Below are 26877 nucleotides of genomic sequence, written 5' to 3' on the forward strand. Positions count from 1 at the left end.
GGGAGGTATGAGAGAGTGGTGGAGGTATGAGAGAGAGGGGGGGAGCCATGAGAGAGTGGTGGAGGTATGAGAGAGAGTTGGAGTGGAAGGGATGAGGGAGGTGGAAGTGAGAGAGGTGAATGTAAGTGAGGTGTCTCACCTGTCAGATGGAGATGAGGGCTTCCTCTTGTGAGGGGGAGGGTAACCCTGCTCAAGGGCACATTAGATTAATATCTGTCAGCTTAGACGTGTGTGTGTGTGTGTGTGTGTGTGTGTGTGTGTGTGTGTGTGTGTGTGTGTGTGTGTGTGTGTGTGTGTGTGTGTGTGTGTGTGTGTGTGTGTGTGTGTGTGTGTGTCCCCTGTATGAGTTAACTTGACATGCGTGGTAACTGACTCTTTTGAAATGTATAAAGTATACATTTCCCCTTTGTAGCTTCAACAGTGAGAGCATCATCAGGTGCTAATCTGAGTGTTGATCTCTGTCCTGTTCAGACCTGTGGAGCTCATCTATTCAACCGGTTCCCTAACCTCAACCACTTCCACCTCAGCTATAAATCAATGATTAATTCATCTCTATTCAATGACCTGATGTCACCCTGTCGACATTTCATGCAACCTGGCTAACAAAGAACCAAGATTTGAATGTTTCAGTTTCTGAACATGGCCTTCAACAACAGCAAACAGGAACGCTGTTGTTTACTCTGATGCAGTACTGCCTGGTTCCCACTAGGAGGCAGCGTTGTTCCAGAGGTCGGTGTGTGTGTGTGTGTGTGTGTGTGTGTGTGTGTGTGTGTGTGTGTGTGTGTGTGTGTGTGTGTGTGTGTGTGTGTGTGTGTGTGTGTGTGTGTGTGTGTGTGTGTGTGTGTGTGTGTGTGTGTGTGAGACCGTGGGGTCCTCGTCAGTCAGGGTTAGTGTTTTTAAAACAGGAAGTGGAGTGGGGGCCGTCAGGAAGTCAGGTCACCCCCACTCAAAGGGAACGCGGTCCTTTGTTTGTCATCAAGTAAAGAAAAAAGCCCGCCCACTAATTGACTGACAACTTAATTATGAACTTCCTGTTTGTAATTAATAACGAACATCTTATCTGTTCTCGTATGTCTGCCCCCTGCTGGAGATCTTTATCCACAGCGACTCACAACGCCAGTGGGGATCTAACCCCTAACCCTGGCAGTGTTGGGGCCTTGCTCCACCAGTTGAGGTAGAGGGGACTTTGTCCGGGACCACTGCATACACACTTGCCTCCTTAAAGACCCAGTGTGTTGAAAGTTATCTACAAGTTACCCCCCTGTGTGTGTGTGTGTGTGTGTGTGTGTGTGTGTGTGTGTGTGTGTGTGTGTGTGTGTGTGTGTGTGTGTGTGTGTGTGTGTGTGTGTGTGTGTGTGTGTGTGTGTGTGTGTGTGTGTGTCAAAGTCGTTAGGGCTAATCAGTGAATGCCAGCCCCTCTGACCCAGGTGTGTTCCTTTGATGATGAATTATGATCCGAGGAACTGCAGAACATCTGGGCTCTGCCAGGCATTCTGCCCCCTATTGTTCTCAGGGGTCTTCCCCTCTGACATCACTTCCTGTCTTCCGGGACAGGAAGTGATGTCCGACCACTGGGAGGAGAAGGTGAGCCATCATGTCCCAGTCCCACTGGTCAGGTTGGAGGCAGTCCAGCAGGGATCAACAGGCCTTACTCAGTCTGTTCCTCGTGCTTTCAGAGAACGTTCTGGTATCTCCTGGTTCAGATGGTTTGTATCGTGGTGGAGACCTGCTCACCATCTGGGCCCTGATGCCTCAGCTCTTTGGTTCTGTCCCCTTACCTTTCCTTTTGTTATAGCAGCCGTTTATCGACTTATGTGTGTGTGTGTGTTTGTGTGTGTGTGTGTGTGTGCGTGTGTTTGTGTGTGTTTGTTGTCCCGCATGTGTGTGTTGCCTCCCTCTACGTGTGTGTCAGTGTTCTTAGCCCCGGTTGTGCGTTCGTGCTCCCCTGCAGTCCAGAGCCCTCTCTAGCGTCCTCCCGGGCAGCGTTGGTGCGTAGCAGCCCCCCCAAAACGGCCTCAGACCCCCCCCCCCCCCCCCTAACCTGCAGTTTGTGTGTCGTGTCTCTGAGTCGCCTGAAGAGCACAAGGAAAGTGGTTTGTTTCACACCAGGCAGGAGACTCTAATCGTCAGTCCCAGCCCAAAGGTTCTGGGTTCGATCCCCAATGTCTACAGTCTACCTGTAGACCTCCTAGAGCAAGATGATCCCTGCCTGCTCCTCAATGACCTCTCTCTGTACTGTCTAACCCCTACCTGCTCCTTAATGACCTCTCTCTGTACTGTCTAACCCCTACCTGCTCCTTAATGACCTGTCTCTGTACTGTCCAACCCCTACCTGCTCCTTAATGACCTGTCTCTGTACTGTCTAACCCCTACCTGCTCCTTAATGACCTGTCTCTTTACTGTCTAACCCCTGCCTGCTCCTTAATGACCTGTCTCTGTACTGTATAACCCCTGCCTGCTCCTTAATGACCTGTCTCTGTACTGTATAACCCCTGCCTGCTCCTTAATGACCTGTCTCTGTACTGTCTAACCCCTACCTGCTCCTTAATGACCTGTCTTTGTACTTTATTTGGACATCGGGGTCAGCTCATGAATAAACAGCCGACAAAAACAGTGAAGTTTACCCTCTGGGTTATGAAGGCCAGTCCACGGGGGGGGGGGGGGGGGGGGGGGAGTCAGGGAGAGAGGGAGAGAGAGACTTGGGGTGTAAACGTGGAGCGAGCGAGAGCGTTCTTCATCTCAGCTTGAGCTGCTCTCTTTAATTGGAAAATACCAATTAACCAAAGCAGGGGTGAGGAGGGGGGGGGGGGGGGGGGTGCTAATGCTGTGTGATAGGAGAACCACGACGACACAAAGAGAAAATTGAACTGCAGGATTTAATCATCGCAGCGCCCACTGACGCACAGAATCCAATTTATTCCGAGAGTTCATTAAACACACACAGGCTGCGCTGAAAAGACACTTCTGAATAAAGGATTCTCCAGTCGGGATCCACATGTGGTGGTGGACTGCGGACGGCAGGGCAGACGTTATTACAGCGAGAGACAGACGGACACCACACCCACAGAACGGGGAGGAAACCGAGAATCAGAGAGAGGGGCTTAGAGGGCGCTTGAGTCAGAGAGACAGACGGACGGGAGAGACAGACGGACGGAGAGAGAGAGAGAGAGACAGTCAGGGAGAGACAGCCGGTGACCGACCAATAGATGGGCTGAGAATGAGCAGAATGCAGACACAAACAGACGGACAGACAGTCAGGGAGAGAGACAGTCGGGGACAGAGAGGGACAGACGGAGTCATGTGTGTGTTTCTTTCTCCGCTGCTTCATGATTCCTTGTCTGTTACCCGTCTGGTCTGATGGAGAGGTTCTGATTCACACGGTGTTTGCCCCTCAGCCGTCACCTGATCCTCTCCCTGTATCCTCCATATCCCTTCTGATCAGTCTGATCAGGGGCTGCATGTCCGCCCTTCCAGATCAATATCTGGTCCACGTGAACGGCCCCAGGACGAGCTGAGGGGCCGCTTACTGAGAGGGCTAACCACACACACACACACACACACACACACACACACACACACACACACACACACACACACACACACACACACACACACACACACACACACACACACACACACACACACACACACACACACACACACACACACACACACACACACACTCTGACTTGTCCCCCCAGCAATGTCATAAGTGTTGATTAGGCCCACGAAAAATGGATGTTAATTGAAGCTAAGTGGCTAAATATAGCGCTCAGTATGATTAGCACAGATAGCGACATGATGTATGGCGCTCATTAGCATGCTAGTCCAGCCCCCTGAAGGCTACGCTTCGCTAGGTGTTGATTTATCCACAGATGATGCTACGCGCTATCGCCCCCGCAAGGCTAACTTGAGGAAAGGGAACTTGAGGAAACACTGACTCGAAACAATCACCTTGGAGATTTCAGACTACCGTCCAATCAGAGAGTGTCTGGCGTGCACTACTCAGTGTAGATGTAGACGAAGCTTTGAAACACACACACGGGTGCGCGCCTGTGTGTGTGCATTATTTTGAGGGTGTGTTCATTGTAGTGTGTGTTATTGTGCTCGTGTGTATTTGGATTTGTGTCATTGTGTGTGGTTGTGTATTTGGATGCATGTGTCATCGTGTTGTTTTATATTTGGATGTGTGTGTCATTGTGTGTTTGGTTGTGCATTGGATGTGTGTGTCATTGTGTGTTTGGTTGTGTATTGGATGTGTGTGTCATTGTGTGTGTGGTTGTGTATTTGGATGCATGTGTCATTGTGTGTGTGGTTGTGTATTTGGATGCATGTGTCATTGTGTTGTTTTATATTTGGAGGTGTGTGTCATTGTGTGTGTGGTTGTGTATTTGGTTGTGTGTGTCATGGTGTGTGGTTGTGTATCTTGATGTGTGTTTCATTGTGTGTGTGTCATTGTGTGTGTCGTGTTAAACACACACACCTCTCCAACGCGCTCCATTGTATCTGCTGCTGCTGTGCAGATCACCTTACGTAACTCAGTGAGTGGGCCGGGGGGGCGCCGTGAGGCCGCCTCCCACCTCCGCAGCCGTCGGAGGAGATCGCCCCCAATGAGGCGCACCGCTCAGCTCGCCGCCCGGCAATTAACCGGCCAATCACGCCACGCCGCCGCCACTGCAGACTAATTAGGCATTCATGGGCGCTCTCTGCAGTCTCAGCAACTCCCTGGGGGTCCGTCTTTAAAGAACAGTTCTCCAAAGTCTCCAAAGTGTGTGTGATGCAAACATCCGCCCTGGGCTGAGCCCACACCTCTGCTGGGGGTAGAGGTGTGGGTCTCTCTATCTCCTCTCTCTCTCGCTCTCTCTCTCGCTCACTCTCCATCTCTCTCGAAACGTGCGGTGAAATTATTCTCGTAGCCTCGCAAGAAAAGCGTTATTATTTCATCAGCTCATCGCCGTGGTCTGTCGTCAGTGTGACGGTGAATCATCCAGACAGGACGTCTCCGTGGTCGGACACTGACGCCCGCCCTCTTGTTCGCCCTGTTCCTTCAGATCCTCTGAAACCGGCTCTCGTCCCGTGTCTCCGGACCTTGGTACCTCTGAGTGGACCTCAGACAGGAGGCTGAGCCCAGCGGGCTGATGTTCTCCTCTTCAGAGGGAAGAGTGACTGAATGAATTGATTAATGTATGAGGAGTACCGACGTCATGAACTTCCATATGATTGCTTCTACAAACGCTGGTCTTCTGGTAGTATTCAGCCCGTGGCTCTGAGTCGGTCTTTGGTCTGTTTTTAGATAGACCTCCATCAGACCTTCAATCTGGGGGCGGCGTGTGGCTCAGGAGGTTGGCTGGTTGCTGATAGGTTGCTAGTTAGATCCCCGGCTCTTCCTCCTCGATGTGTCGAGGTGTCCCTGAGCAAGACGCCTCGCCCTGACTGCTCCAGGCGAGCTGGCTGTCGCCTTGCATGGTGGACTCCGCTGTCGGTGTGTGAATGTCGGCATGATTGGGTGAATGTGAGGCAGTATTGAAAAGCGCTTTGAGCGGCCGCTGGTTAGAAACGCGCTCAATAAATGATAAAGATCAGTGTCATCCCAGTCCTCCATCCTGTCAGTGGGGTGGGGAGACCTTGGGTGACAGAGGAGTCCTGGGGGTTCTGCTGCTCGCCTCCGGGTCAGCCTCCTCGTTCCTCAACCAATCCCTCCGTGTGTGTTGGCTGTGGTCCGTGTTTTCATTGGCTCACGGCTCAGTTGGGGAAACTCTGTTGTAGGCTGATGTGGCGCACACACACGCACGCATGCGCACACACACACACACACACACACACACACACACACACACACACACACACACACACACACACACACACACACACACACACACACACACACACACACACACACACACACACACACACACACACACCCTACACCTACCTGTAGGGGGCCCAGTGTTGTTGACTGCTACCAGACCCCTGGGAGACCCACTTACATGTAGTACATGCATCACAGTCAGCCATGAAACACTCCAGTACATTCACCACTGTGACACAGGCCGCATTCAGAATAAACCTCAGCTCCCCTGTCTAGTGAGTACCCCCCCCCCCACGCAGTGAGCTGCTTACAGTTAGCCGCCAGCCGTCGCGTGGACTAGCGCTCAGCAATGCGAGGGAGACGTCCATCTTGGGTTCTGGTGCTCATATCTCCTGGGTCGGGGAGTTGGAGCGCAGAGCCGACAGCAGGGCCCAATCAGAGGGGGGGGGGGGGGGGGGTTGGGTGGGGGGAGGGCTAGCATCAGGGACAGCTAACCCTGCGGTGGAAGTGATTTTCATGAGCTCAGCTGGTTGGTTGCAACACTGCAGCACATTCTGGCGCTCGCTCCCCAAGACGCATCAGCGACACAAGCTAGCCAGCTGTGTTAGCTCGTTGGGGGCTAGCGGCGTGGGGGGGGCACCGACGTGTTGATACTGTTGATATGAAACGAGAAGAATGCTAACATCTTTCTGTCTCTCTCTCTCTCTCTCTCTCTCTCTTCCCATCACTCCCTCTCCTCCTGTCTCTCCTCTTCTCTCTCACCCCTTTCTCTCATCCTATCACTCTCCCCGCCATCTCTCTCTCTCATTCTCACTCTCTTTCTCTCTCTCTCTCTCTCTCTCTCTCTCTCTCTCTCTCTCCTCTCTCTCTCTCTCTCTCTCTCTCTCTCTCTCTCTCTCTCTCTCTCTCTCTCTCTCTCTCTCTCTCTCTCTCTCTCTCTCTCTCTCTCTCTCTTCCCCCCCCTCCTCCTCCAGTTGGTGGCGGTCTACGAGGAGCAGGACCCCCACTCCGGGGGGGACGGGACCAGTGCCAGCTCCACGGGGACCCAGAGCCCGGACCTCTTCGCCCCTGCGCCCCCCGAGCTGAACGGCACCGCCTCCTCCACTGCCTCCTCCTCCGCCTTCACGCCCTACCAGGCCGCCAGCGAGATCGAGGTCACGCCCTCCGCCCTCAGGACCAGTAGGTTACCGCGGTGACGGGGACGGGGGCAAGGGGGCGGGGCTTGTTTGAGGGATGATGGGGATGGAAACGAGTCGTATTTTAATATTGTATTTAGCAATAATTATTATTTAAAGATAATTATTAGACTGAATACGTGGATGAATGTGGACGGAATCTGCCAGAGGAGACGGCTGGACTTTACAGCCTAGAACATACGCTAACTATGTATTCATTAGGTCATTATGAATATTAATTTATTAATATTTAAATCATTATCAATCAATATCAATGACTCACGCACACACTCTCACTCACACACACACACGCACTCACTCACTCACTCACTCACTCACTCACTCACTCACGCATTCACTAACTCTCTCTTTGTCATTCTCAGTCTGTACCTTGACGTATCGTTTCATATAACATCAACACGATGTCCTCTGAGATACCGCTCAGACATCGCTAGCAGAGCTGGAAGTGATGAGGTTGCTCTGAGACGGATGTGTGGGCGGATGTCTGGATGGATGTGTGATGACTGGAAGGATATAATGCAGGCAGATGAATGGAGAGACGAACCACAGATGGATGAGTGGGTGTGCAGCAGGGTCTGTATTGAGAATAACCGATTGATTAATGATGTCTGGATGGACACACCGACATGGAAGGAGAGGACCAGGAGGAGAGAGACAGTCGGTGGAGCTGGTTGCCCTGGTGATGGCTTGACTGATCAACTGCCCCTGGAAGATTGCGGGTTCGATGCCCAGTGTCCCCTGCCATATCTTAGGCCTCCGAGACTGACTAGTATTACGCTCCCTGTGACATACAGAGTCACAGAGCAAACAAATAACACGGCCAGGTAGCGAGCTACACTTTGCTAGCAAGCTACGCTAGCGCGGCGCTGCGTGGAGCTAATTGGACACACAGGGTATGTTCCGGGCTAAAGGCAGCGTTGGGATCCTGTCGCCGATCTCTAATTGGATCGTTTTGCTTCCTGCCGAACCGAACACCTCCGCTGTGGCTGGGTGCGTTTGATGTTGTTACCACGGGAACAACAATAAACAACAAACGCTCAACACACAACCCCCCTGTGATTGGTCGGTTCAGAACAGAGCAGCACCTTGCAGGTTTGAACCGCAACGGAGAATATGAAAGAGACACATGCACACACAGTTAACAACACACACACACGATAACACAAAAAGAGAAAAACACACACACAAATAACAAACAAAGAGAAAAACACCCAGTTACAAAACACACACACATTATAACAGGATAACACACAAAGAGAAACACTCACATTTAGAGAAACGCATGCATACAGAATCAGACACACACACCCACACACACACACTTAGAGAAACAAAAACACGCATGCACATGCACACACACACTTACAGAAACACACCCACATGCACACAGACGAACACACATGCATGCACATACCAGCGCACACCCACGCACACACCCCGTGTGTGGTTGGAGGTCAGCCCAGCCTTAATTGGCGGTGAACATGTTCTGTTTAGTTGTGATCCACAGCTCACACACTCGCACGGCGCGGTATTAAATTATAACCTTGCTTAATTCAACTCGCTGAATATCATCAGCTGCTGCATTCTAACGAGGCCGACCGAGGAGAGAAAGAGACGACATCCCGACAAAGTAAACCTAATTATGCACTTATTTTCATCACAGCGACATAACAAGGGCGCATTTCTCACTCACTGGTGCATGCTGGGAAAGATCCCGGGAGCGAGGCAGCCATGCTAGCTGTTCGGGGTTTAGCAGTGTGCGCGTCACAAAGGGAGTGATTAGGGGCAGATTACAGCAGTCTGAATGGAGCACACATTGTAGCGACGCTAGCAATGAGCGGCTTTGTCAGCGCTAACCTCCGCGCTAGCGCTAACGGCTGGGACCCGCGCAATGCTCGTTAACGGCCTTCGTTAGCAAATGAGAACACGGCGTATCCATTCAAGGCTGAAAGCAAGCCGCTAATTACCTTGTCCCGTCGGCGTGATGATGAGACGTCTGGGCCACTCCTGTCAGCCCCGGATTCAGACGCAGTATTGGTCTGAAATAAATGCTAATTTATTTAAATTCCCCTTTTTTAATCACATGGCGAGGACTCGTGTCTTAATGGCGGTAGACTGCTCGTGGTTTGGAGATGAGTGTCTGAGTTTTATTTTCTGTTGGTGCCTCCGACCTTCAGAGAGGTGTGTTGACACCACTAGCGTACCGTGGGGTTTAAGTCAGGGCCTTCAGTAACGCACTCCACCAACGGCCAACCCCCAAACACTCAGACATGCACACAGATTTCATATTAGGTGCCAATACAGCCAACACAGCCACAATATGCGCTACTGCATAACATGCACAACAAGACAGTTGATCTTCAGCATCAACAACAGCGCACACGCACACCACTTTGCATTACCGCAGAGCTAGAGTAATGCAGCATCACCATCAGATCTTTCCTTATGTCACTCCGCAACCAGATTGCACATCATACAGCATGACACAAAAAGAAGTGTTCACAGTTATTGTTATTTTCACCGGATGCTTTCGCAACTTCAACGGATTCAATAAAGTAGCCTATAGTGACAATAATACAAGTGCAACGCCACTTCATTAACAAAAATGAAACATACAAGTAGGCCTTTATGCCACATATTTTACAACAGGTATTCCAGCCAGAATATTAAGCCCATAGGAGTAGTAGTGAATGGGTTAATTTAATATGCTTATTAAGCGGCATCCACACACACAGAATTACCATTAAGCCTACTGCCCAAATTCCATCAATATATTTGTGTTTCCAACCATTAAAAATAATGCGTTATAATAAACCAAAGTACCACAACAACATTATCGCTCCTACACAGTGCAAAGTAAAACTCACCCATCACCCATGACCTGATGTTTTAAAGCTGCCTTGGTGAAGCTGTTAAGATTGCTAAATCCTGCGCTGTTCCAGGTCCCCTCACTGATGTTGAACAGCAAACACGGCCAGCAGAATAGCAAGCTTGTTCTGAACGGTGCTAGCCGTTAGCCAGTCATAGCGGCTGTAGTTGCACTCTGTAAAGTGCCGCACAAAACCTTTACCGGCCTGGGTCAGCCCATCCAGCTTCGGTGTAGGTCTTCCTCTTGAAGTCATACCCGTCTTCTCTCCAAACGATCGCCTTGAAAAAGGCAAACGAAGGAGGTCAGAAACAGGATCGCTAGGTGCTGTGAAGGCGGTGGCCACAGTAGTTCACTATCAACTCTGTGCCGCCAACGATTCAAAATTCGCTGATGACATCACCGGGGGCCAGCGTATATTGCTGGGCCCTGGGGCCGTTCTATTACTACACATCAACATTTGATTTGCTGATTACACACGTCAGTCAAATGTATTATCCAATGGGAGGTGGCAGCTTCGGCGAAAGGCTAGCAATACTTTTAGTGCTGGCCCCGCTGGTCCATGTAACCTAGCTGTGATGTGTTATTCAGCTGACAGCCTTACAAAAAAAAAACGGTTTTCCTTCTGGAATTAAGTACTGAAAAAAATATGGAATTAAGATGCGTTCAGACACAAATTAATGTAATTTTGAAAAAAAGAATATCTATATATTATTTAGTTTTTGACAGGGCCAGCAGAGAAGGCCCTGCTGGCCCACCACTGGTTGACACGGTATCGAGTAACACACTTGTTTTAGTTGTCTTTGGTTCAGAGGGAGATTCCCTCCCACTGTTCCTCAGTCTTAAACGGAACCCAAGCCCAGGAATCTTAACTTTAAGACGCAGACGCAGGCTGGTTTAGAGAGTGTGTGTTTTCACAACCATAACGGAGCATATTTAAACGGAGACGATACAGATGGCTCTGAGTGGGGCCGCCGCCAGCTCGGCCTGCTGGGAGTTGTAGTCCTGGAGCCGGTGTCGGGACCTGTCAGGACTCCTGGCCTGAACTCCAACTCCCAGGAGGCTCTGGGGCTGATTTTCACGCTATGGATAACTAAGATCCCACGGTCCACCAGAACTGTCTCACACACGCGCGCACACGCGCGTGTGTGTAACGCCTACCTGTTGTATCTCAGGGTCTCTCTCTCTCTCTCTCTCTCTCTCTCTCTCTCTCTCTCTCTCTCTCTCTCTCTCTCTCTCTCTCTCTCTCTCTCTCTCTCTCTCTCTCTCTCTCTCTCTCTCTCTCTCTCTCTCTCTCTCTGTCTGTGTCTCTCTTTGACCACACACACACATCGCACACACACACTCTTTTAAACACGAGATGGTCAACAGATATTAATTGACTCCGATTCAAAGCGACCATGTTTGGGTCTGATCCTCGGCCCATCGTACCTCCCACGCCGCGGGGGTGCGGTCGGCCTGGACACCGAGGCTCTAATGACGGCTCCACGGCGGAGCAGAGGTCTGTGTGGGGGTGTGGGAAACCAGAGTGATCTTCCTCATCGTCACGCTCTTCATCCTTTTCATCATCAACATGCTCATTGTTGCACCACTTTTGTTTGTGTGTGTGTGTGTGTGTGTGTGTGTGTTAACTGTTGTTGGACTGATTACGACGCCTTCTGGATCGCATCTTTGACCGTGATTCTTTATAACTGCCTGAATATGAGTCAAAAGGTTCTGGGTTTGATCCCCAATGTCGCCAGACTACCTGTAGACATCCCAACCCCTACCTTAATGACCTGTCTCTGTACTGCCTAACCCTACCTGCTCTTTAATAACCTGATCTGTACTGTCCAACCCCTACCTGCTCCTTAATGACCTGTCTCTGTACTGTCTAACCCCTACCTGCTCCTTAATGACCAGTCTCTGTACTGTCTAACCCCTACCTGCTCCTTAATGACCAGTCTCTGTACTGTCTAACCCCTACTTGCTCCTTAATGACCTGTCTCTGTACTGTCTAACCCCTACCTGCTCCTTAATGACCAGTCTCTGTACTGTCTAACCCCTACCTGCTCCTTAATGACCAGTCTCTGTACTGTCTAACCCCTACCTGCTCCTTAACGACATGGATTGGAGTTACTTCATTTTGGAAACTTGGTTTATGTTGCAATCCCTTTAATCCCCTGTATCTCAGGGTCTCTCTCTCTCTCTCTCTCTCTCTCTCTCTCTCTCTCTCTCTCTCTCTCTCTCTCTCTCTCTCTCTCTCTCTCTCTCTCTCATTCTCTCTCTCTCTCTCTCTCATTCTCTCTCTCTCTCTCTCTCTCTCTCTCTCTCTCTCTCTCTCTCTCTCTCTCTCTCTCTCTCTCTCTCTCTCTCTCTCTCTCATTCTCTCTCTCTCTCATTCTCTCTCTCTCTCATTCTCTCTCTCTCTCTCTCTCTCTCATTCTCTCTCTCTCTCTCTCTCTTCCCCCCCTAGACCTGTCGCTCCACAGCCACCAATTATCCACCAGATAATTGGTTAGGTGATGCGAAGTTGCCGTCACACGTTTTTCAACCGTGTCTCTATGTCTCTCATCCATTCTCGCTCTCATTCCCTCCCTAGACATGCCCCATGTTGGCCCAGCTAATTGCTAAGCTAATTAGCTTAGCTGTTGCTAACTTTACATCATGTCATTCCCCTCTGTCTCTAGGTCTCTCATCCATTCTTGCTCTCATTCATCCGTAGACATGCCCCATGTCGGCCCAGCTAATTGCTAAGCTAATTAGCCTAGCCGTTGCTAAGTCTACATAACGTCACTCAACCCGATTCGTTATGTCTCACCTCCCCAGACATGCCACTCCACGTGCGTCGCAGTAGCGACCCGGCCCTGATGACGCTGAACGGGCCTCTGAATGGCGTGGAGCCTCGCCCCCCCGCGGAGCAGCAGACTCCGCCCTCCCGACGTAACCCCTCCCGCTGGTCGACCACTGCCGGCTTCATGAAGCCCCGCCACTCAACCGGCACCAGCAGCCTGGAGCGCAAGGTAGCGCACGGACCAGCGCTAGGCTAATGCTAGGCTAGGTTAATGCTATGCTAGGCGAATTCTGTGCTAGGTGAATGTTATGCTAGAGGAATGCTATGATAGGCTAATGCTATGCTAGGCTAATGCTTTGCTAGTTGTCGGTGTGCCTCATGCTATCTGGGTGGTTGTTATTGAAGTAAGGCTTATGTTTCCGGGTGTGGTTCTTTAGCTAAGGCTAGCAGGATCTGGAGGCATAGCTCATGCTAAAGGTGAAGCTAGGCGTACCGCAAGCAGAGTTATGGTTGTATTTATTGTATTCATTGTGTGAAGATATGGCCAGGTAGCTAATGTTAGGCTAACAGTATGGCTATGTTCCTACTGCTAATAACAGCAGCAGCTATGGACAGTTAGCCAGCTAAGGCTAGACTAGTATAGTTTGGCCATTTACATGTTAAAGCTTTAGCTTTAGCTACATAGCTAAGGTTAAGCTACGACACTAGGCCGGGTAGCTATAGCTAACATTATGCATGGTTGACTTTACAGGTTAAAGCATTGGCTAAAAAGCTAAGATTAGGCTATGACGCTAGGCCTGGGAGCTATCGCTAACATTACGTGTGGTTGACTTTACAGGTTTAGGCTGTGGCTATAAAGCTAAGGTTAGGCTATGAAGATAGGCCGGAAGCTAACACTAACCCTCTGGTCGACAGGGGAAGGCTACGGACACGTACCGCAGCCTGCCGCGCGACGCCGGGACCTATACCAATCAGAGGGACTTCCAGAGAGAGACGGCGAGGTCATCGCTCAGCGCCAACCACCCCATGGTGGACCGCTGGCTGGAGAGGCAGGACCAGGCACGTACACACACGCTCGTGTACAAAAGCATGCACATACAAGCATATACACACACGCTAACACACACACAAATGCGCGCACAAACACACATGCGCACACACGGACGCAGGTGCCAGCACACTCAAATATATCGACACACATGCACAAACACACACTCAAACACACACAGACTCACACGCCCACGCACTCATAGACAGATGCATATACACATACTTAGAGAAATAGGTATGCACACACACTCACACGCAAATACAACACAAAAGCTGAATAACGTGAATAATATCTGACCACTTTGTGTGTGTGTGTGTGTGTGTGTGTGTGTGTGTGTGTGTGTGTGTGTGTGTGTGTGTGTGTGTGTGTGTGTGTGTGTGTGTGTGTGTGTGTGTGTGTGTGTGTGTGTGTGTGTGTGTTCCCTGTGTGTACAACATACATTACAGCACGTATTGCTTCCTATAAAGCTCTGTTCTGTAGACGCGCTTAAAGGTTGAGGCGTTGAGATATTCAAGCTGAAGAAACTAATATTACCATAATATATTATCATTTTATATGATAATATAAAACTAGAATATATTATAATATAATAGTACTAAGATAATATAATGGCAGGGGTTTGAAGGAGCAGATAAATATCACATACCACACGTCCCTTATCTCTCTTGCTCTCGCTCTCTCTCTCCATCACTGTTGCTCTTGCTCTCTCTCGCTCTCTCGCTCTCTCGCTCTCTCTCTCTCTTGCTCCGTCTCTCTCTCTTTTAAATATATTTATTTACATCCTGTTTATAATAGATCTTTCTGTGAGCGGTTCTCTGTGGGATTCCTGTCCTGGTTTCCTACTGATGTAGTGCGGTGGTGTTGCTGGAGGCTCCGTCCCTGTAGTCCCTCTCCTCTCTCACCCCAGCGCTACAGCTTTAGCACACACCTCCTCCTGCTCCTGCCTCCTCCCCTCCTTCCTGTCGTCCTGCTTTCTTCCTTCACTTCCATCCCCTCCTTTTCCTCCTAACCCTCTACCCCTCCTCCTCTACTTGTCACCCTGCTTTTGTCTTCCTCCTTCCCTCCTTAACCTCCTCTATCTCCTCCTTTCTTCCTGCTCCTCCTCCTCCTTAACCCCTTCTCCTCCTTTACCTTATCTTCTCCTTCTCCTTCTCCTCCTGCTCATGCTTTTTTACCTCCTGCTCTCCTCCTCTTCCTCCTGCCCCCCCCCCCCCTGGGTTCCTTAGGGTGTTGGAGATGCAGTGTCCTCTAATCAGTGCTCCAAACTCTCCATTCTGATCACTCTCCTTTCAGGTCAGCACAGTGGATTAGAGCTGATCACTTTGCATCTGACAGAAGCTCCTCAGAGGAGCCAACATTCTGACTGTGAGGAAGTCAGAATAGCACTCTCCAGTCACACTAAAGATTTGACCTCAACTCTTGTGTTGTTCTCATCGTTCATTCGGACCAAAACGCAATCAATCTTTGACCACTCTCTTCTGAATAGGTTTCCTCAATGATGACAATAACATGGTCACCATGGCAACAGAACAATCAACACCGAGCCCCCGGCTCACATACCTTCTGGTCGTGATCAACGTGTTACATCCTGCCATAAGTTGGTGTAGTTTGGTATAGCTTGTTGTAATTGAGCGTAGTATAGCGTAGTTTAGCCTAGTATAGTGTAGGGTGGCATATTTTTGAATAATACAGTGTAGATTACAAATAGTATAGTGTAGTATGGAGCAGTTTAGCATGCTAAGCTGAAGCATGTCGTAGTTTACCATGGTATTATGTTGTGGTATAAAGTACGTCAGCATAGCGTGTTGTAGCACGGTGAAGTCTGGCCTAAATCTGTGTAGCTCGTTGTGGTCCGGCCTGGCTCTGTGGAGTGGAACAGGATGTGTTGTTATGTGTCTCCGCGTGCTGAAGCGGACTCAGTGAGGAGAATTAAAAGTTTGATCACGGCCGCAGCGTCCCCCAGAGTTTATAAACTCCTCTGTCTTCAATGGAGGACTCCAGCGCCATCCATCCCTGATTGCAGAAGCGAGGCGGGGGAATAGGACTGAGTAGGTTATTGAAATGAGAGAATGCAGACTGAATGGCTGTGAATACGACCGAAATGAAGCAAGGTCTTTATTACTGAGTGGGTGGGCTGGGGGGACGGGCTCCCCCCGCCGAGCCCCCAGCTAATGGCTGGTTGTTGAGGTGTGTGTGTGTGTGTGTGTCTGTTCGCGTGCGTGTGCGGTTGGTTGCGTGTAGCTATGAATTTGTGTGTTCTGTATGTATGTGTTGGTGTGTCATGCACTATTTGTGTGTGTGTGTCTGTATGTGTCTGTGTGTGTTGGTATGCATTTGTGTGATCTTTATGTTGGTGTTGGTGTCTCATGCACTATTAGTGTGTGTGTGTGTGTGTGTGTGTGTGTGTGTGTGTGTGTGTGTGTGTGTGTGTGTGTGTGTGTGTGTGTGTGTGTGTGTGTGTGTGTGTGTGTGTGTGTGTGTGTGTGTGTGTGTGTGTGTCTCTCACCAGTCTCTAAACTCCATCACCCCTTGGCAACAGGTACACGTTGCTAGGGCAACGCTGGGCTGTCAAGTTGTACGCATATTTATGAGGGTCTGTGCCCACTGCATGTGTACGTGCACACTGCATGAGTACGTGCACACCGCATGTGTACGTGTATGTGTACGTGCACACTGCATGTCGTATGTGCGTATGTGAACCGGTTTGCTAGATTTGTGTGTCGATAAGGTCCATGAATTTGTTTACCAACGTGTGTTTGTGTTTGTGTCTGCGTCTTAACAGTTAAACATTTACATAAACTGCCCACAGCAACATCACATGCATCAAATAAACAGACACACACAGATGCACACACACAGATGCGTACACACACACAGAAAAGTATGTCTGGCTCAAGGCCACTTGAGGTGTGTGTGTGTGTGTGTGTGTGTGTGTGTGTGTGTGTGTGTGTGTGTGTGTGTGTGTGTGTGTGTGTGTGTGTGTGTGTGTGTGTGTGTGTGTGTGTGTGTGTGTGTGTGTGTGTGTTTGAGAGGGTGACTAGGTCATAGTTCTGTCTCGTCTCTCTTCACTCTGAGGGGGAGAGTGGTGGTATTTTTTTGTGCTTTGACAATGTAAATAACATCCATAACAATGCAGCACTTAAGTGTGTGTGTGTGTGTGTGTGTGTGTGTGTGTGTGTGTGTGTGTGTGTGTGTGTGTGTGTGTGTGTGTGTGTGTGTGTGTGTGTGTGTGTGTGTGTGTGTGTGTGTGTGTGTGTGTCAGATGCATATGCCAGCACTACCAGTGAACCTAACGATGTCCCTGTGGGTCCCCCCTCCCCCTCGCTCATCTAGCGCTGCAGAACACGCTAGGATAGACTAGAACACGCTAGGATATACTAGAACACGCTAGGATAGACTAGAACACGCTAGGATAGACTAGAACACGCTAGGATAGACTAGACCACGCTAGAATATACAAGAACACACTTGAATTTACTAGAACAAGCTAGGATATAGTAGAGCACGCTAGGATATACTACAACAGGATGCCCTTTTGTGGTCGAGTCCACATTACCTCGACATATATTAAAACTGTTCTGTTGTTCCCCTGTGGTACCACCTTTAAACAGACACGCACGCACGCCCACACACGCACGCACACACACACACACAGCCTAGTTAAGTTCTATCTCTGTCTCTGGAGACGGACACAGGCCTCATAAATCACAACACGATATCCTTCTAACACACGCAACATTAATGTTGTGCTGTCATACATGTTCTGATTCATCCATTTGTTCTCTCTCTCCCCTCTATTAGGCATTTATATTATTTATATTCCTTTCATCTCTCTCTGTATCGGTTCCGCTCTCTCTCTCTCTATTATTCTTTCTATCTTTGGTCTCCTGCCATAGCCTAGACACGCACATAACACAACCGCCCACCTCTACACACACCTTTCCCAACACACACACACACACACACACACACACACACACACACACACACACACACACACACACACAGAGACACACACACACAGACATAGATACAGACATAGATACACACACACACATAGACATAGATACACACACACAACCACAGATTCGCACACGCACACCACAGATACAATCAGAGCTGAACATGACCTCGTTGTTTGTTTGGACAGATGGTCCCAAAAAATCTTTTCAGAAAGACAATATGCTCGCGTTACACCTGTTGCAAAACACTTTGAAGCACACACACTCACACATACACACATTCTCACACTCACACGTAGACACAGAAAACAATGTTGTCTTCGCGCGCGTCCGTTCCCGCCATCTGTTGGGCGATCAGAGAGAGGCGAGATGTGAGGCAGCAGCAGGGGACCGCGCTAACAGCTAGCCTCCGCTAATGCTCCCATCTCTATGGCCGCAGTCGCTACGTCACCGCGCTCGCTAAGCTAGCATTGTTAACACTGTGAGCGGCTGAGTAATATATCCAAAACAATAACTATAACATAGTATTACTATTCATTATTATTATTAGTGTTTAGTATCCATAAGCTATTATATGAATCTAATAACTGACTCAAGCGAGCAGAGTCCAGGCTGATCAGGGGTACGGTCTCTCCAGGGCTGGCCTCTTCAGGGGCCCTGTGAGGACTGGAGGGGTTCCCCCTAGGTGTGTCCCCTCTGCGGGGGTCCAGACTCTCACACACTCTGTAGACCCTTAACACAGGCTAGTTACAGGAATAGGGAAGGAGGGAGAGTTACACAGGGGAGAGAGAGGTACTGGGGAAGGAGAGGGAGGGAGGGAGGGAGAGGGAGGGAGAGTTACACGGGCGAGAGGGAGGAAGGGAATGGGAGAGCAAGGGAGATGGAGATGGTTTACCAGTGAAGAGGAGAAGAAAGGAGAATATAATAGACCTGAGAGGAATACAGAGAGAGAGGGAGGGAGAGTGCGAGAGACCATTTTGCATGTTGAAGAGAATGGCTCTGTCCCTGTGTGTTGTTGTATCTGATTCATTATAGCATACGATACAGTGAGTGTGATGTTAGTCATATCGTGTGCGTGTGTCGGAGCGTCTCTAGGTGAATGTTTATGTAATAGTTGTTTTGACAGATTGTCCTAAAAAGGCCTGTGTGAGAGTGAGGCCATGCTAGACTACTGTTAGCTAGAGTGTACGTGCTGTTAGTCACAGCATTGTTTATCTTTCACCAACACAAGGTGTTCAATTTGTGTGTTTCTGTGCAGTCTGGTGGTGACAAAGCATTTAGCTCTGATGTGACACACACATACGTCCATGCAGTGTTATCCTTGTGCCTCTGGCAGTCTCTCTCTCTCTCTCTCTCTCTCTCTCTCTCTCTCTCTCTCTCTCTCTCTCTCTCTCTCTCTCTCTCTCTCTCTCTCTCTCTCTCTCTCTCTCTCTCTCTCTCTCTCTCTCTCTCTCTCTCTCTCTCTCTCTCTCTCTCTCTCTCTCTCTCTCTCTCTCTCTCTCTCTCTCTCTCTCTCTCTCTCTCTCTCTGTGTGTGTCTGCTGTACATCTCATTGAGTTGCTCTTCAGTCGTGTCTCCTCACTCAGAGGTTAGGTTCCTCCCAGAGTGAGTGATGGGCGTGTTACATCCTCACGCCCCACCTCGTCGTTACACCAGTGTCGGGTAACCATGGCAACTAATTAAACGAGTGCGCGTTATTTGAGGGAACCTGCACCGCCGGTGATGCGTTTGGGTTCTACAGGGGAAAAGCAACCTGTCAATCAAATCCCTCTCGTAAATGTCCTTTTGGTCCCAATCTCTTTAATTGTATTTCACTGTTTGATATATGAACCAATTGTTAATATTTTCTGGGCATATAAAACTGTTTTCATCTGTTTGTGTCCAGACTGAACAAATTTAACGTCATTTAGAAGTAACTCATGCTAGCTAGCCTGTGTCGGGCCACTGGTCTGCTTAGCTGTTACGCCTGTATTGTGCTAGATTGTCACTGGACGCGGTCGGTGTAGCAGCCTTGCTAACGGTCATGCTAGCAGTTGCGCTAGCCAACAGTCATCCTGCTGATTGTCCTAGCTGAAGTTTGTGGTTGCACTAGCATAGTTTTGCTACTTGTCATTTTAACTGTCGTGCTAGTGTAATGCTACCACCCAGTGCCTTCCTCAGGCTGTGACTGCAAGGGTCTGAGCAGGAAGAGCAAACTTAATTAGGCTCCACTCCAGCTCCTCTGCCGCACTGGGCGGAGATCGATTGGTTCTGCCTGACACAATAAGAGCGTCTGACACAATAAGAGCGTGCACAGTGACAGGAGGGCAGCCAACGAGCACTGAGTGCTTCCAGGAGATTCATTCAGCCGGGCACTGTGTGTGCACAAACACATACACACACAGGCACACATACACACACAAAGACACCGGCACGCACACCCACAGTCACACACACATACATATAGATACAGATACTCGCACACATAAACTTACAGATACACACACTCAGACTACTAGATTGAGTGAGAGAGGAGGACGGGTCTCAATGGACTCTCAGATTGAATCTTTAATGAGACTGAATCTAAACTTTCACATACACATGCACACACTCTAAGAGGTCAAAGTGGTCTGCCAGTCTGGCCATTACCCCCCCAGAACAACATTTAATTATTCATAATATACACACACATAATCATATACAAACACACTCACACAGACATGCTATTATCCATAATGCACTGCACCTCCAACACACACACACAGACGCACGCACGCGCGCACACACACACACACCCCTTGGCCCCAGTGCTCTCTGCTGCCATGGTAACGGTACCGCAGACACGGTCACTGCAGGCTCATCTTCACACTGATGAGGCGGTGGGTTGCCATGGTGCGTTGCCGGGGCTGGTTGCCGGGGAAGCATAATCCTCATCCCGTCTGTCGCCATGAAAATGTAATGATTCACCACTCCTCCACTCTCTCCCCGCAGAGTGTGTGTGAGAGGATTCTACGGCCTTTTGTGTGTGTGTGCGTATCTGAGTGTGTGTCATTTATATTGTCTCTTTTATTTTCCTAGTCAAGGACACCAAACTTGTTTGAAACTTTACTGATATATTCATCTAAAGCTCTTGATTGTGTGTTTCTGATGTAATTCAGTTTTTAGTATACTGCTTAATCTCTCTCTGTTTTAAATTGATGTCATGATGATGTCACCTGTTGACGTGTGTTTGACCCTGACTTTCTGACCTCTGACCTCCTTACCTCTTGCGTTCCAGGACGAGGAGTCCACGGAGGAGAACGGCCGGATCGAGCCGGTCGGGAGCGCAGACTCCTTCCTGGACCATGCCCCCGTACGGAACATCGAGTAAGTCCACCAATCACAAAGCAGAATGGCTGCACAGGGGGCACAGACTTACGTTTGGCTCACTAACTCGTTCACATTTCGTGCATGTCTAACATGAATTTATTAACTGAACTACTGACCAGACTTCCATAGAGCAATTTATTACATCAATAAATAATACAGTTCATCGGATCAGTTGGTGATGTCACAACCTCCATGTTTTCCAAAGATCACGATATTCCGAAAATGGATGATCCTAGAATTGGGTCATTGGGTCTTTTGGTTTTATGGTCATAACACGCATGTTAGCAGTACATGTTAGTGGCACATGCTACCATTGAGTGCTAGCTTGTACCGCTAACATCAGTATTATGATCAAGTTGTCATTGTCACGTTGACCATAACACACATGTTAGCAGTACATGCTAGTGGTACATGCTACCGCTGAGTGCTAGCTTGTACTGTGCGTGATATGGTCAGGTTGTTGTGATCCCGTTAGCGGTGTGTGCTAGCGCTCCGCGGTGCGGTCACCCGTTGCCCGCGGGCATTAACCGGAGTGGTTTGTTTGTTCCGCTCGGCTGCGCGATGCTCGGCAGTTTAATATTCAGGTACTGTTTGTTTATTCCGCTGGTGGCTCTGACCCTACCTCCTCCTTTTCCTCCTCCTCTTCCTCGTGGTTTAATGGTGCTGTAGGAACCCACTGACCCGTGGCTCTGCTACATGCGGTACACCGCGCTCTGACTGTGAAGGCTGATATCTCCGCTCTGTTTGTATTATTTGTGTTGTTTGTGTTGTTGTTGTTGTGGTGGGCCCGGGACGTGTTGACAAACCATTCAATTAGATCAGGGATTTAATTACAATGCAGAATGTTGTGTTCTAAATCAGTTAACGGCGCGGTCCCCATGGTAACGTGCAGATATTTGTAACCACATTTCGGTTAATTCTGTTTTGATCCAGTTAATGAAAACTTGTTTTTCTCAAAGCAGTTTAAACAACACAGGGAAATGACGAGGTTTAGCTTCTCTCACTGGTTCCGATTCACTTGAGTTTAACTGAAGGAGTCTGAAGTTATCGGTTGATGAAGTCACCGAGAAATTCTAATTACACGGACATCTGCTGTCGTTTACCCACGTCTTCCTTTTTAATGGAATATAATATTATATAAAATAGCATCAACGAGAGTTTCCTGAAGAGTCTGAAGTCATAACAGGAGTTCTGATGAGAAATCTGAAAGTTTGATTTGAAGTTTCCAGGTATGCTGTTGGTTTTAGTAAACCCTCAAAACAAAACCAACGACCACCATTTTGTCTCTGTAGCCCCAGAGCCGAGCATCACCTTGGTTAAGACGACGAGGCTGAAGCTAACTTCACCAAGTATGCCCACGGCAGACTTCTAGCTTAGTAAGCTAATGAATGAACTGCTACGTAGCGCTACTAAGAAAGCTTACGTAGCTTACTTTGAGCTTAGCAAGCTAATTAGCAAACTGCTAGGTGATGCTAGCTGTGATGACGGCTGAAGCCTCTCCCCGGGTTGGGGGTGAGCTCACCAGGGGGTCCTCTGCATGTGATTGGCTGGTCTGGATCATTCTCTCTACTTCACTTTCCGCCTCTTTTTAATTGTCTCACCGCTCGGCTGTTTCTGCACCACCTGATTCATGCGTTCTCTTGTTTTCCCCTTCATCACTCCCTCCCTCCCTCCCTCTGTTCCTCCCTCTCCCCTCTGCTCCTTCCCCCCACGCCCTCCTTCCTCACCCCCCCCCCCCCCCCCCCAGAGGCATGGTGCGGCTGGTGGAGGTGACCAACGATGGCGGCCCCCTGGGGATCCACGTGGTGCCCTTCAGCTCCAGGGACCGCAGGTAACCAGAGGGGGGGAGAGGGCTGGGAGGGGGGGGGAGGTGGTGGAGAGTATGGAGGGGAGGGAGGTAGAGAGAGATATTGAGAGGAGATATGGGGGGAGAGGAGGGAGGAGAGATATGTTTTTGCTGAGGTTCTGTTTTTGCGCACAGCCACACACACACACCGTACTGTAATTATATTTTCTGCCCATGTGTATTTCTTTAGCACACACACACACACACACACACGCACACGCACACGCACACATACACACACACACACACACACAGGGGCCCTCCGCAGTAGGGGCCCTCCCCAGCAGAGGGTCTGCTATGTGAGGAATGCGGTGTACATTTCCCCGTGTGATATTAGTTCAGGATGTGGCGATCACAGCCCCCCGCCCCCCCAGAGGCCCAGGTACAGCTGGGTTAAGGTCCCTGGGACTAACCCCTCTGGACTCTGGACCTATCCATCACCAGCCTGAGGGTGACCTCTGACCTCTGACCCGGGTCAGGCCCGTCTGTGAGCGGGTCTTCGGTTCTAAACCGTCCCACTGTGGAAGAGGAGCAGGATGGCCTAGGGGCCGCTCTGTTGACTAGCCCCAGGTTCTGGGTTCGATCCCCAATGTCCCCGGTCTGACCTGTAGGCCTCCTAGAGCCAGGTGACCTCTGACCCCTCCCTGCTCCCTGATGAGGGTCTGGATTCCCTGGAAGTCCCTGACGACGACAGCGGCTGCTGGATGACTTCATGGGAATAGAGATGGAGGAAAGGATGTGGATCACATCCCGTTGTTCAGAACACCTGCAGCATCAGTTCATCGTGGGCCCTCCCCAACTGAGAGTGGCCCCTCCCCCACTCAGAGGGCCCCCTCCCCAATCAGAGGTGCTGCCTCACGTTGGACCAACACACACCCTATCACTCGCCCGTCCCTGTGTGTGTGTGTAGATATATACAGTATATATATATATATATATATGTATTAAAACCTATATATTGATACTTATCTCTCTAAGCTCCGCCGAACATGGCTCTCGTAGAAAGCGTTCCCGGCTCTCTGCGTCGGCGGAGATAATCCCTCCCCTGATAAGAGGCGCTCCGTATCAGTCTCCCCGCCGCCGCCACGCCCGGGCCGCGCAGCGCAGCGTCGCCGTGACAACCAGATTAGGTCGCCAGGGGCGACCGAGAGGAGGAGGAGGAGGAGGCGGCGGCGGCGGCGACTCCGTCGTGGAACTCATCGCCGGTCGGTGATAACATCACGTTGCCGTGGTCACGCTTGGCGCGGTGATCACATCACTTCCTGCCCCGCATCCCCCCCCTCCTCCCTCCCTCCATCAGGGTTCATAATCACATTGGGGGGGGGTTCTGTGTTCATTGGTGGAGCCAATGAACACAAGAAAGCTAGCGCAGCGCTAAGAGAGTTAGCGCGGCGCAGCGCTAGGAGAGCTAGCGTGGCTTTTCATCCCGGGAATAAGAAGAGCCCCCGTATAATGTCTGATTGTGTTAGCGGGCGGGGCTGTCTGGGGTAATCTGTTTGAACCTGTGAACTCAACACACACACACACACACACACACACACACACACACACACACACACACACACACACACACACACACACACACACACACACACACACACACACACACACACACACACACACACACACACACACACACACACACACACACACACACACACACATACACACACACACACACACACACACACACACACACCTCCATAATCAGATCTAGTGGATTATAAACGGTGGAGGGGGGTTCACTGAGGAAGCAAGCCTTTCCTCAAAGTCACGGGCAAAGTCGATGAATAAATAAACACAGAACTAAACGTAATGTTTATCGGAGGATAACAGGTGTTTGTTTTAATTCACTAAGGAGAGCCATCAGTCTAGTTTAGCTCCAGATAGCTGTCGCTAAAAAACTTGACACGCCAACACTTACACCAGCATCAGCTTCTGAAGTCTGTTCCCATCATGTGCTGCTCCTCTTCCCAGCCTGAGCGCTAGTTTTACAGACTGTTCCATTAACTGCCACTGAGGAACTAGCTTCCATGAGTGGTGGCATTAGCCGTTGGTTAAACTGCAGTCTTACTTAAATAAATAAAAATAAATACATTATTTAACTAACCTGCATAAGACAGCACCCATAGGGAGACCTCATAGTTCATAAGTGTGCGTTTGAGGGAGGCATGAAACGCCAATGTAGTCTGGTTTCAATGGTCATTTTAAATACATTTGTGAGATGAAAACATCCATTTATTATAAACTGTATTCATATATATGTATATAGATATCTTGTCATACAACAGTTTATTCTTTAACCGCCACATCCTTACTTTTAGAAATAACTGACACGGTCGGCCATTTTGAGTAGGGTTTTCCTGCTCTTTTTAACCGATCTGTACCGTTCCCTGCAGGACCCTGGGCCTGCTGGTGAAGCGCCTGGAGCGGGGGGGCAAGGCGGACCAGCAGGAGCTGTTCGAGGAGAACGACTGCATCGTGTGCATCAACAACACGGACTTGCGCAACACGCGCTTCGAACAGTAAGACCCACAGACTCTCCTCCCGCAAGACTCACTTGTTCAGAGCTCACCTAGACTCTGCATGGCCTCCTCCCTTACCCCCCCCACCCCCTCACCCTCCTCTGACACACTTACTGTGTGTTGTATGTCCAGGCACTTAAAAATAGTACTTAGCATTGTGTAGCATCTTACCCTAGCTATCTTTGTTGTATACGGGGAATGGGTTAACCTAGCGGTTGTTGGTGCTTGGCACTTGGTTCTACTAACATCCTTACTGCACCAACAGCGATATGTTGTTGCTTCTCTTTCTTCTGACAGTCGTACTTATTGTATGTTGCTTTGGATTAAAGACTCTTCTAAACACCCTCAATCTAAATGTCCCCCCTCGCTCGGCTACAGACTGTCCTCCACGCTATGCTAGGCTAACCCGTCCTGTGCCTGTTTAGGCTAGCGTCCCTCTTAGAGGAGTGCATTATTCACAGCTCTGCTGGCCTCACTGGTCCCTTAGCTTCCCGGGCTCGGCCCCCACAGCTCCCGCTGACGTAGCCGTAGCTCGGCATTAGCATCCTCCGCCCTGCTCTGTGTAGCACCTGTCCAGCAGGTAGCACGACGTGGTGATAGTATGTAGCATCCTGTGCTACATACGGTGGGCTTACTGTGACCAGTTGAGTTCAATGTCAAACGATATTGAGAGCAAAGTAACGACGCAGACCGACTTCATCAGCTGTACACGTTGTTTTAGTTTCCTTGATTCATTGTTTCACGGACAGGGACCACGAGGAGAGATGGAGGAGCAGGCTGAAGCAGAGAAGGAATTTAATGTAGCCTAGGGCCGTAGCTGGGAATCAAACCTGCGGCCACTGCAGGGTGTACCCCCTGTGTGGTTAGCGTGCCCCCCCTCCCACCTCCCCTTTCCCTTCTGCCGCATATCCCTGAAGTGAGCGCTGTTGTTTCACACTGAGTCACATGTCCGCTATCTAGCTGTTAGCTACCTAGCTGTTAGCTACCTAGCTTGCTCCCTAGTGTTGCACCGCTCGACCTCTGGTGCGTGTTGTCAGGATAAACGCGCTGCCTACAGTCTTCTGCAGGATGCATAATTCATAGCTTCTGTTGTTCAGGGAGACATGCTGTGTGTTGGAGCACTCTTAACACACAGACACACACACACACACACACACACACACACACACCTCACACTCACACTCACACACACACACACCTCACACACACACACACAACTCACACACACACACACAACTCACACACACACACACAACTCACACACACATAAAACTCACACACACATAAAACTCACACGCATGTATTTGAAAGCTGAGGGATTAGGGTCCACATTCCTGGCGTTCCTGGTCTTGGGAACGTTGCCTCCCAACGACTAGGAAATGGGATCGAACTCGCAAACAACGTGAGGGGCCCCTTGGCCGGTCACTACGGGGCCGGGGGATTCAGAGGAGGGCCCCGAGCTCATGTTTTTATTATCGCCCCCCTGGCCCAGCTGTCTGAG

At 49.8% G+C, this 26877-nt stretch overlaps 1 protein-coding gene across 3 annotated transcripts in view; it reads left to right on the plus strand.

Moving 5' to 3' along the window:
* pard3ab (par-3 family cell polarity regulator alpha, b) overlaps positions 1 to 26877 on the plus strand; it is a 109824-nt gene that overhangs the window by 21208 nt on the left and 61739 nt on the right. For all 3 annotated transcript variants that reach the window (XM_056596103.1, XM_056596105.1, XM_056596104.1), the window contains exons 3-8: positions 6784 to 6988; positions 12680 to 12873; positions 13560 to 13703; positions 20914 to 21002; positions 22753 to 22836; positions 25251 to 25376. In XM_056596103.1, the coding sequence (XP_056452078.1) occupies positions 6784 to 6988; positions 12680 to 12873; positions 13560 to 13703; positions 20914 to 21002; positions 22753 to 22836; positions 25251 to 25376 (842 nt within the window). The remainder of the gene's footprint in view (positions 1 to 6783; positions 6989 to 12679; positions 12874 to 13559; positions 13704 to 20913; positions 21003 to 22752; positions 22837 to 25250; positions 25377 to 26877) is intronic.

The sequence above is a fragment of the Gadus chalcogrammus genome, chromosome 8 (genome assembly GCF_026213295.1).
Source record: "Gadus chalcogrammus isolate NIFS_2021 chromosome 8, NIFS_Gcha_1.0, whole genome shotgun sequence".
Lineage (NCBI taxonomy): Eukaryota > Metazoa > Chordata > Actinopteri > Gadiformes > Gadidae > Gadus > Gadus chalcogrammus.